The sequence below is a fragment of the Pterocles gutturalis genome, unplaced genomic scaffold (genome assembly GCF_000699245.1).
Source record: "Pterocles gutturalis isolate BGI_N339 unplaced genomic scaffold, ASM69924v1 scaffold22938, whole genome shotgun sequence".
NCBI lineage: Eukaryota > Metazoa > Chordata > Aves > Pterocliformes > Pteroclidae > Pterocles > Pterocles gutturalis.
In genome coordinates this window covers 1-12,058 of record NW_010121067.1, presented here as the reverse complement: position 1 = coordinate 12,058, position 12,058 = coordinate 1, and the positions used below count along the sequence as shown (strand labels likewise).

Here is a 12,058-nt window from a genome sequence, read left to right as displayed (position 1 = left end):
TGCTAGACTCCGGATATCTAATTCTTTGATCTTTTCACTTTACCTTTTAGGAGATGAAAGGAAATCTCAACCCTTGTAAAGGCAGAGAGTGTGGCACAAGTATGGGGGTACAAAGCCATTTATTTTACTGTAGCAATCCCCAGATCAACCTAGATTAAACAAAGATTTGTCTGCAGTCCAGATGACCAGCTCCTCCTTTACACCTCAGCCTTATTTAACTATATCTGGCCTTGAAAAAGGAATCCAAAAATCATTGTGGGTGATAGGCTTTATCACTCCCTTCCTTCCCACTCCTCATCCTTTCTGACAAGTCTTTCTGTTCAAGCTTATGCATCTTTGTCCCTTCGCTCAGGTGTTTTTCCTCTATTCCCACTTCCATATGTCACCAAGCTTCCAAGCCCACTGCTGCTTAAGTGCTGCACTGTGTCCCAGAACAACCCTTTCCAAATTCTTTCCCGCTAAGTCATCCAGCAAAATACAGAGAGTGCCTGTTACAACACCACTCCACTCTGAGTGCTAGGTAGTCTTCCTTCTGCTGCGGAGGAGTCTGTCTGAAAGTCATCTCCAGTAAAATTCCTACTCTGAGAATGGAAAATTTCAGGCACAAACTTTCGTAAAGTTATAGTGAAATGCAAACAGAGGAAATTAACAGAACCTGATGTATTATTTTGGAAACCCTGACCCTCAACCTAACTTCTTGCCAGAACACACTTGTCACAAAAGTGTTGTTTTCAAGCAAGTCAACATTGCCTCAAACAGTTTTCTGTCACAGCTCAGACTAATCTAAGAACATTAGATGTTTTGCTTTTTTTTAAGATGCCTTTGGGCTTTTATTTATCACATTACAGATATACAAAAACACTTGCAGAGCTGAAGCTTTTTGTATTTGCTTTTAAGCCCAGAATTTAAAGTTACTGTAATCAATTTATGTTAGGAGAATCAGCATTAGAAGAGAACATTGCTTAGAGTCAGACACTGATTCTCTCCTCCCTCCTTGTGTTTTAAGTTAACTCAGTCTCATCTGTTGTACATTATTCTGACCAAAAATGTGCTGCATAAGTTTGGCCTCAGTGAAACTGGAAAGATTTAAAAGCAGCATTTTAAGATAACAAAGTCTATTTTCCCAATATAATGGTTAGTATTTATCAGAAAGAAAAATTTGAAATTAACATGCCTCCTTAATACCTTTTTATCAGTACCAGGAAACAAACACCTACTTCACAAATAGTTTGAGAACAATTGCATTCACCATACATTTTAACCTGAGATCCCTTTAAGGTACACTACATTATGCAGTTACGGAATCAGAATCCTACCTTATGTTTACCATCTAGAGGTGGTTACACATTAACAGTTCTGGTGTCTCCCTTCTTTCATCTCTTCAGAAAGAACCCTCTTTCTGCCAGGCCTAAACAGCCTCCTTCAGAGGACACTTCACACTCTAGATCAACTCAGACCTTGGAAAAAATTTTACAAGAACACACAAGAACATCACCCCAACACTAGCCACTGTTTTTCCAAGTGCCCAAATGCATTTTCTGAATAGTCTTAAGCAGCTCTCAGAAGGCAACAACTTAAAAACCATTACCTGCCAGTATTGTGAAAATCCTAAAAACACTCATGGGACAAACACACCTCATGTCAAAATCTGGGTATAGCCTATTTTTCTGTCCTCCCAGAACAGACATTTCTGATCTGGTAGCTCATGACACAGAAGTTTCTTGTAAATCCATTTTTACTTTATTTGCAAATGGTTGTCAGTACAAGCCCAGTAGTCTTGCCTGTATCACATGCTGCCTGCTTGGAAAGAGCAAGTTTTCTACTGATGACTTATTAAACAATCCCATAGGATTCTGAGCAGACTTAGCATCTTCAATCCAATTAGTTTTCTACTAGCCCAAATACACTATCACTTCAGAAAAATAAAGACCAATTTAAGCATTAGTATATCAGCTGTCAGACATATCAAAGCAGCTCTATTTAAAGAGAGGCTCAGGTAGACTCATTAATGGCCACAGATACATTACAGTGTACATCAATGCCCACAGCTTCACCACACTCAGGTGTTCCACACATGCACTAGCATGAGAACAGCAGATAGCTACCAGGAAAAATCTAAGTTAACATCAACACCAGATGATTTATTGGGGGACAGTAATTTTCCTTGCTTTTGTGTAATCTCTAGAGACAGGTGATATAATACAGCTACTCCAGCATTAATACCGTTAGAGCATTGCTGAAATAACCATCTCATTACACACACTAATGAAACTATATTTTATTATAAGCAAAACCAGCTTTTATATCACCAAGAAACCAGGACCTCTACACCTTTCAAAGAGCTACTCACATAGAAACTGGTATACTTGGAAATCAACAGGTACTTCCAATTAAGAGGAAAAGCATGGAGTGTTACAAAAAGAAACAAATCCAAACCCAAAAGTAAATCAGAAAAAAGCAGACTTCACATTAACTATGTAAAATCTGCTATATCCTGGTCCTTCCAGACAACAATACTCACTAGCTCCAATTCACAGTATTCCAAAATAACAGTGACTACTAATTCAAACATTCTCAATGTTTTCTGCTTACCAGTTCCAGATATGCAGTTTGGCAAAGACAATCTACTAGTCCACAGTGTGCTCTTCAGAACCATTTTAGCATTTCCTTCTTCCAAAAAAGAAAACAAAGTCACCAAATACATATACTGCATCTTTGTGGGGGGAAAAGAAAAAAAAAGGCGGGGGAGTCTGATGCAGCAAGAAAGCTACGAAGACAACTCATAGGCAACAGCAGAAGCATATCTGAAAAGTCTGGAAAAAGGCAGGAAACCATCTTCAGTATTCTGCATTGAAAGGGTACTCCTTGTGATTTTTGCACCTGAAAGAAATCAAAGAGGAAACATTATCTCATGTCTGAAAAATACTATATGCAGCTCTAACCACCGTAAAGAGCCACCAAGGGAGGAGCTGAACTGTGTAAAAGCAGAGTAAAATTGTTTCCATGTTCCTTGGTGACACACTGCATTTGTAAACAGAAAGATTCCCGAGTGCCTTCTGTTGTTCATGCTCTGAGCATTTCAGGCGATGTGACCAGGGTGCTTTGTAGACAACTAATTCAAGGTTTCACTGTCTGCTGCCAGGAAGACATGTTTTGCAGCCTTACAACAAAGACTTAATATCTGTCTTTATGCTTCCAAGTTGCAAATATTTGCATTACTTTTTGAATGTTTACCCAGTTTCCCAGCTACTCTTGAAGAATGTACAGTCAGTTTTTATAATATACCTAAGGGTTGTGGCAGAAAGACAAATTCCACAAGCAAAATTAATCAAGAATTTTGAGTCTGCATCATGCTCCTTTCTTCAATATGGACAAAATAAAAGTCATGAGTAAGAAGCCTCCTGTTGAAATTCCAGCTACAAAAAAATTTATTGGAGACTGAACTGAAAATGACCATTTAAGTTTGCTTTACACTCATCATGATTTAGTTCATAACATGAACACAAAAATCTTACCTGAAAAGTTATTTTGAGGATGACCCCTTTGGAAACTGAGTTTGCGTATCCTGAATTTCAACCAAGCCTAGTATCTGTAACTTCATACAACAAGCTACGACATACCGATAACTTAACAGCTTGAAAAAAACCCGCCACTGCCACTTACGTGGTCATTGCACAGGCTCTCCAGTTTCTGTTAAAGCTGAGAATAGTTGCCATCTCCTCTTTAGTCAACTCAAAGTCAAACACCTAACAAGAGAAACAGCTGGAAATCACCTCTATGAACAAATCAGAGATTGTAAGCAAAATTCACAAAGTTAAAGAACAAGACCACAGGGTGCTTCTTAGAAAAAAATGACTGCTTTATGAAGGAGGGAAAGGAAACAGATGGCTTTATGGATTTCTGGGAATACACTAGCTGGAGTCGGGGGGGAGGTGAGCAGGCAGTGGGAGGAATTTAAAAAAAAAAAATCTCATGTTGCAGTTACATGTGCCAGTTATTTTAAGAAGCTTGGAGAGCACTTAGTGTTGTAGAACGCCTCCATCCTCAATTTGTGAAAGATGCATCTTTGTCCTATTCCAAAAGAACATCTATAAGGCTTTAATATTCCACTTAATACAACTAAGTGTCTTCCAAAACCCTAATACTAGTTTCAGTCAAGGACCACTGAATCAAGAGCAGTAACATGGTTTATGATACCAGGACTATTTTCTTAACAGCACTTGCTCTACATAAGCCTTTTGTGGTATGCTACTGCACTCAGGCCCCAAACAAGCTCTGTAAGGCAATTCATCCACAGGACATAGAACAGGAAGCATCACTAACACTGCTAAGATTATCAGCATACTGTTTCCAAAAGCTTTTTTCACTCCTGCTCTCCAACTGTAACCTTAAGTTTAGCCCTCAGTAGATCATAAGTAAACATACAGAGAGAAAAAGCCCAGTCCTCTTGCCTGAGGAGGAGTTAGGAACCATGAGAAAGGATCGCTCCTTGCTGTGCAGGGAGAAGCCATGCCACCTCTGAACATGCCGTGCACCCAGCTCATTTATAATCACTGACCTTGAAGTTCTCCACAATGCGCTGTGGTGTGACAGACTTGGGAATCACAATCACATTTCTCTGGATGTGGAACCGGATGAGAACCTGCAAGAGGCATATCACCAAATCAGAGGGAGGACAGCTTTTGTTCTAAGGCAAACAGAACCTGTTCCAATAGTTGATTGCTGTAAACTGTACAATTCAGCAGAATTAACCCATTTCTGCAGAGCTGCATTTCCAATCGTACCTGAATTCTAAGCAGTACTTTCTGAAGTGCAAATACAGAAGCAGTGGAGCCTCACATGAAGGCCTCCTTTCCCATTCAATTTGGTGGTAACTCGGCTCCTTTCTTTCCCACCTAGACTTTTAGTAGGCTATACAAGGAAGGGTTCACTTCTTGGCAACAGGACTTGAGATGGGAAGACTGAAACACGAGAGCATCTGAAGATGTGTAAAGAAAGTGTTTCTTGTTGACAAAGAGCCCTTACAAGCATGCATTGCAGACCACATAGTAAACAAACCTGTGCTGCTACTTAACATCACAGAGAAGCACCAGAGTTAAGAAGGAATGAAGAGCCAGCCTCTCCTTTACATTGTCATTAGCTGTCCTGTGTTATAGGAAGGAGTACCCACTGTCTGGCACCTACATACCTGTGCTGGGGTTTTGTTATGCCTGGTTGCAATCTCTTTGATCTTGGGGTCATCCAGAAGGGAAGGATCATCTGGCTTAGCCCTACACAGAGGAAAGAAGATCAGTGTCAAGAAATCTCCACAGAGCCATCTTATCAGAGATCTGTATCTGGATGAATAATTAACAAGGTACTTGCAGTCTCAAGCCTAATCCATGCCAGCTTCCTTGCAAAGTAATCTTACCATGGCCTGTCAGGAGAACCAAGGGGGCTGTATGCTGTCACAGCAATGTTTTTGGATTGACAGTACTTGATCAGCTTCTCCTGGGTGAGGTATGGATGACATTCAATCTGCCAACAAAAGAGGATGAAGACTGGCAGTCATTTAACTGCTTTAACACGTTCCAGGGATTAGTTTTTAGCAAAATCAAAGGCTGATTTTTATTCTTAGTCTGCCTGATATTATCCAGCCTTTGTCCCCAGCCCCTTTCTACTATTTGTAGTAGTTCTTGCAGTGAAGGGTCCAAGGACTGTAACACCACTCCTTAAAAAACTTTGCTGATCCATATATCTCCAACATACAGGATCACCAGCTACTAATTGCTTAAATGGGACAGTTCAGTAAAATGCACACAGAAGAGAACTGCAAAATCATAACAGGGTAGCAAATCAGTAAATACAAAGTTCTCTTTCCATCCCTAATTAAACATGCCCTAATGTGTTGGTGGTTTTTGTGTGTGGCTTTTTTTTTTTTTTACACAACTACAATATTAACTTCAATATCAATATTGTTTCATTCATTATTTGCTGTGTGTCAATACTCACACTGAACATCTCCAGTCTGCAAATAGTGAGAATGGCTGACTGCTACAGATTTTAGACCTTCAGCTTACTGTCCTTTTTATAAATGCATGTATGCTTACCATGATTTTCCATAAGAGTATCTACATAACAGAATACAGACTCCTTAATAGTGGATCTGTATTCCGGCAAGCTAATGCACAGATACACAGTATGGAACAGGAATTATTCATGTGTCAGGAGGCAGCGAATGAACATGAATATTTGATGCTCTGCATAGAGGGACTTTCAGGATAGTTCTGCCTGTTGAAAGAAGAGTATTGCTCCCTGGTACAACATCAAGAACCTTTTTGACTACACTGTCATTTGAGCCTTCTACAGCCTGGTGCTGCATTCTGAGGGGAGACCCTGGAAACTTGTGCTACTGGCAGGTGGAGCAACAGGGTGCAAAACATGGGATCGGTTTACAGCCTCAAGTGCTTTGTGTTTCTAGCTGCTTGCTGTTACCAGAAGCCTGCATTGCTGTTTCCCTTCTGGGGCATGTTGGAATATTAGACAACAGGACACAACTCAGTTTTTAGGACAGATTATACATATTTATTTTGCTTCAGCAGCTCCAGAAACACAGCTACTCTAGAGTAACCAAGCATCCGGTTATTTTCTCAACTATTCAATAGGTACAACTTTAGGCAATATAAATGAGGCAAATCACCCTTACCTGTCCACTGGTACTCAAGTTGAAGAACTTCTGAGCTACATTATCAAGTTTTATGTTTGGACCAGGGTGAAAAGCCTATGATGTACATTTAAGCAACTATCTGAAGCTACTGCAATCCACACTATGTGATAACAATCACGTACTTAAGAGTCAGATTTCCTTACTGAACTAAGTCCTGGTATGACTGTAATGTAATTACTACCTTGCCAAATTAATGTCTCACCACAAATGAAACTAATGTGCATACTGACTGCATTCAAATTAAGAATATGAATGCCACCAAATACAGGTGGATTACACATGAAACATCTGTTTGCAGGAATCACTATTTAGTCCAATTGGTAAGCATTCATAACAGACAAGCTTTCAGGCTTGCAAGCACATCTTCAGAAGCAGTAAGTTTTGAAGGACAAGGATCAAAGACCCACTGCTCTGAGCTTAACCTGATCATATTAATCAGAGAGCTTGAGAACATTTGCAAGCAACAAGAGTAATTATCAACTACGGTGATAGTGGCAATGAGGTGTAGCAGATGTTGAAAGGTATCAGAAGACTTCTACCAAGTATCCTAAAACTACATTGGGACTGATAATGAAAATACACAGTAGACAATTATGAATTTTGCACGTCAGAATGTTTATGTTGAATAGACTTCTAGAGAAGAATCCTATTAGCTTTCTGAAAACAAAGGTGTTGAAATCCCTTTCCAGTGCATCAGCTCAAGCTACCGCAATAAATTAACTTGTTTTTGTAATCAGGTATCAACAACTGAGACTGCAGTCCTTCAAATACTATAGCAATCAAGGACAAGTCTAGATAGACCCCACAGGGGTGTTTCCTGGGACCTGTCCTCTTCAACAACTTGTGCCAGGCTATAGTCTTGTCAACTTTGCAGGTGATGCCAAACTGGGGGAGGACCAGTCAATACACCCAAAGACAGGGCTGCTGCTTCACAGGGACCCACTCAGGCAGGAAGAATAAGCCAACAAAAACTTTATGAAATTCAACAAGGCTGCACACAAAGCCCTGCACCTGGTAAGGAAAAGCCCCTGGCAATAACACAGGCTGGAGCCTGGCTGCCTGCAAAGCAACTCTGTTAGAAACAACCTGAGGGCCATGGTAGGTTGAGCTGAATGTGAGCCAGTAGTGAGCCCTAGCAGCAGGAAAACAGGCAGGAAATTGTGGGAGGTGATCATCTGCCTCTACTCAGCACTGGGGCCCTTCCCAGTCCCCTCAGTAGAAGAAAGATTGACTATCATGAATGCAGCAGAGGGCCACAAGAACAGCTGGGGACTGGAGGACCTGCTGTATTGGAAAAGCTGAGGGAACTGGGCTTGTTCAGCTTAGAGAAGGGAAGGCTTCAGGCCTCCTAATAGCAGCTTTTTAATACCTACAAGAAGGTCATCCAAAGACAAGACAAGCTCTTCAGTGGTGCATGGTGGGAGGACAAGAGACAACAGGCATAAGTTGAAAAAAGAGAGGTTGAGACTGGATATAAGATGACTCCCTCCCTCCCCCATACACCCAAGGCAGCGGCTCAGGTAGGGGGGCACACTGCCTAGAGAGGCTGTGCAGTCTCCATCCTTGCAGGTTTTCAATATGGATAAAGCCCTGAGCAACCTGGTCTGATCTCACAGCTGATGCTGCTCTGAGCTGTGAATTATAGTAATTACCTCACAAGGTGTCCTGCCATCTGAATCTTCCTAAAATTTTGTTCAAGTGCTGTCTATATATATGGACACTTGTATTCTACGGCCTACATTGCAATTCCACTGCCTCCTTCCTCTCACCTGTCATTAAGTCTGCATGTTCCTGTTCAATTCCCTCAGTCATCAGCAACAAGAACAGACTGCTCCACAGAAGAGTTGCAAAGAGGTCATCCAATTCTCTGTTAGGTCCTCATATATATATATACACCAAGTTTCACTCTACTTCAAGGAAGTTTTTAAATCTCACCTGAGTTTCCCCTGTCTGTCCATCCCCCCATCAAAAAAAGGGATTCTGGAGCTGCTCCTTGACAGATTTCCAAGCAGTAGTGCAGAAAGTCCATAAAAAACCAGCACTTTGTGCATCCAGAAGTAGTTAAAGAGTGTGACAGAGAACATGTGTCTACTCCACTCTCTCTTTCTACAACCTTATTTCATAATATCTTATTAATTCTTTAAAACAAACACCACCATCCAAACATTTGCCTGCTTCCACTTAGCAGCTTACCTGGTTATTTGCAGGCTTGTATTTCAGTCCTGGCTTGTTCAAGATTCTTTCAATTTGATCATGGTTAAAGTTGGAGATTCCAATGGCTTTTACCAGACCGGCATCCACCAACTCTTCCATGCCCTAACAGAAAGGAGCACAAAGTCAGCATCTAGTACACATGACAGAACCTGAAGAACACGTTCTTCCTGAAACAGCTTATTTCCTTCATGAGAAGTACAAAATAAGCATTTAGATTTTCAGAGTTCAAGTTTGAGGAAAAACACCAGAGCACTAGTATATTTGTGCCATGTCTTCCATTTCACCAAAGCTCAAAGACTCATTCTTTGAGATTGTGGAAATTTACAGCAAGTTAGGAGTGGAAAATAATGATACCCAACAATCCACTATTGTACCAGAGAGTCCTTCCAAGTAGTTCCACATACATGAGACAATTTAGACTGATGAGGGTAATGAAAACATGGAAGAGACTGCTGAGAACAGAAGACATGATTCTCCTGCTGTGGCTGAACTTACCTCCCATGTATGTAGAATGTCTGTGTTGCTGGGTACAGACATGCCTTTGTCATCTGTGGGAAACAGCTCCTCTCCTGCCTGTCAGTGACAGAGAAAATGCTTGAAACACTCTTTGGTGGGAAGTTAGGTTAACACCAGCTCAAGACCACAATACTACAAACTTCTACTGCAGGACATACTAATACTTTTTATCTACATATGTATTAGATAATACTACTTGTTATCTACATTCTTCAGTCTTTTCTTTCACTTTCACATGACATTATGGTATTTTTGCCCACAGCCATCCCAAGAAGGACAGGTACTTCTGCTGGACACAATGTCCTCTGGCTCATCAAAACACATATAGTGAAACATAACTCTCCACTTGTAGCATTACAGCCAGTTTACATGTTTACTTTCTGTTTTACAAAAATACACAGTTCTTACACAGACTTAATGAATTATTTTATTCAAGTGTGTAACAAGGACCCACTTCAGACCTGGAACACGTTCAGTCTATATTGGACCAGATCTGCTTTCATGGGGAGACTCATTGTTTAAGTTGCTGGCATAAGCAATGTTGAAACAGCCCGTGTCCCAGTTGTGACTACATGTCAGTATCAAATTCATTCAAAACCAGTTGTTTTCTACTGATACATTATTACACCACAACACATTTTCACTTTGATAGTGCTGTCCATATGAAACTAATTTTAAAAATACAGATGCAATGAAAAACAGTTGATCCCAGAAGCAACAACTAGAAAGAATTTGATCAGCATCTAACAGAAAGACTAAACTTAGAAATATTCAAACCGAGATATCAGTTCCTTTGCATGCAGTCAGTAGAAGAACTAGGAACTAAAAAGCTTCACCTTCTGAAATCCAAGGTCTGTGGAACACTAAGACTCCTACAGCAAAGGTCAGTTCAATCTGTACTGTATTAAAGGACTCATTGATTAAAGACAGAAATGGAAGACAGAAACACTCTCTTGTTTTGTGATTCTGTGACATGCAGCAGAAAGAATTTCTGTCAGGCAGGAAAGCACAGCCCTCCTTCCCACAAAAGCAGGGAACCACATCACTGTCAGTTGAGCATACTTGGGATTTGTAAAGACAACATACAGGCAATAATCAAAGGGAGAACAACATAACTTATGTTTGCAGCAGAGAAACATGCCCCTAGTTCAAGGTCTGCCTCCTCCATGATCTAAGGACAGAGGATGCTGCACAGGCAGGAATCTTAGATGCAGGGATCAACAGCCTGACTCACATTGCCAAAGTAAAGCCAAGCACTGGAGTAGTGCTGGTACAAAACAGATACGCAATGATCTGTGTTGGCTGGAGCAACTACTGGGCTGCAAAGCCATATAGCTCTTCAAAACTGCCAGTCACAACAGACAAAGCCAAAGGGCATTGCTTTTACTGTACCTTAAAACCAAGAGGCCAGTGGATGAGGTAGAGATCCAGGTAATCCAGTTTCAGGGCAGCAAGAGTCTTCTGGCATGCTCCCTTCACCAGAGGCTTGTCATGAAACGTGCACCATAACTAAAGACAAGAAGCCAAGGCACACTGTGACTTCCTAGGTTAAACCTCTTGGAACCCTTCTGTCCTGTTCAGGAGAGCACCTGTTCCCTTTGGAAGGTGATATGGAACTAAGTCACCCTACTGATCTTCAAACAGGGCTTGCTCATGATACTCAGGGCAGAATGTGTAGTGGCAGAACACACTACTGAATGGTGTCATGGCAGACAGCAGCAGTCCGGTTCCATTAATTAAGACTTCATTTAAAAACCACCTACTAGAAGGCCAGATATTGCATGAAAGAGGATAGCATAACTTCATGCGAGGAAAAGTTCAAAGCACAGTCCATGTCAGTCGTACCTAACCTGTGTAATTCTCCATAAAGGATGAGGCAAAGCGGGAAGCTTGTCTCAGGAGTGGCCTAAATAATGTTCTGAATTGTTCCATGCTGCACCACAGAGCAGGAAAGTAAAGAACAGGGGGGTTACTATGAAAAAAACAGGTATCTCCTGAGATCCTATACCACCAGATCCATACCTTACTGACAATGAAGAGATCCTCTCGTTTCACAACACCTTCCTTGATTTTTTGCTGGATCCCATCCCCAACTTCATTTTCATTCTGGTACACATAGGCACAGTCAAAGTGACGATACCCAGCATCAATAGCAGCCATCACTGCAGCTGTTACTTTCCCTGGTTGGGACTGAAAAAATAATATCCAAGAAACTCTAATAAATATATATTGAACACTGTTTTCCCCACAAGATAAAAATCAAAAAAGCCACCCCACCCAAAGCAAACCCCCAATTAAAATAAAACAAAAAACACCAACAGCATGAAATAAAAATTAGTTTCTCCTGCAGCATTCTTGAGTCTGTATACAGGCTCCTGAGCTCAAAGCCAGCCTCCAGCTGTTCTTCTGTCTTCTCTCTCCCAGGCAGGGCTCAGTCCAACAGCTTTGCAGAGCGGAGCCCCAGCACCGGGCCGGTGCTCCAGAGCGGGTCCGAGGCCCCCTCGCTTTACCACACCGCTTCTCTCAGCAGGAGCCCTCCGCCGCCGGCGGGGACTCAGCCCAGACCTCGGGAAGCCTCGTCCCTGGGCAGAGCCCCGCAGCGGGGCTGGAGCTGGGGCCGCT

The 12,058-nt window shown here is 41.5% G+C and overlaps 1 protein-coding gene across 1 annotated transcript; it reads right to left on the bottom strand.

Moving 5' to 3' along the window:
- Nucleotides 1-2,748: 2,748 nt before the first annotated feature.
- Nucleotides 2,749-11,626, bottom strand: LOC104464432 (aldose reductase-like; the record flags this gene model as incomplete). Its single annotated transcript, XM_010077131.1, has 9 exons — nucleotides 2,749-2,880; nucleotides 3,664-3,746; nucleotides 4,559-4,642; nucleotides 5,189-5,270; nucleotides 5,411-5,517; nucleotides 8,900-9,022; nucleotides 9,416-9,493; nucleotides 10,829-10,945; nucleotides 11,459-11,626. Coding segments are annotated over 9 exons (885 nt in total), but the record flags the coding sequence as incomplete, so codon positions are not given.
- Nucleotides 11,627-12,058: the final 432 nt, after the last annotated feature.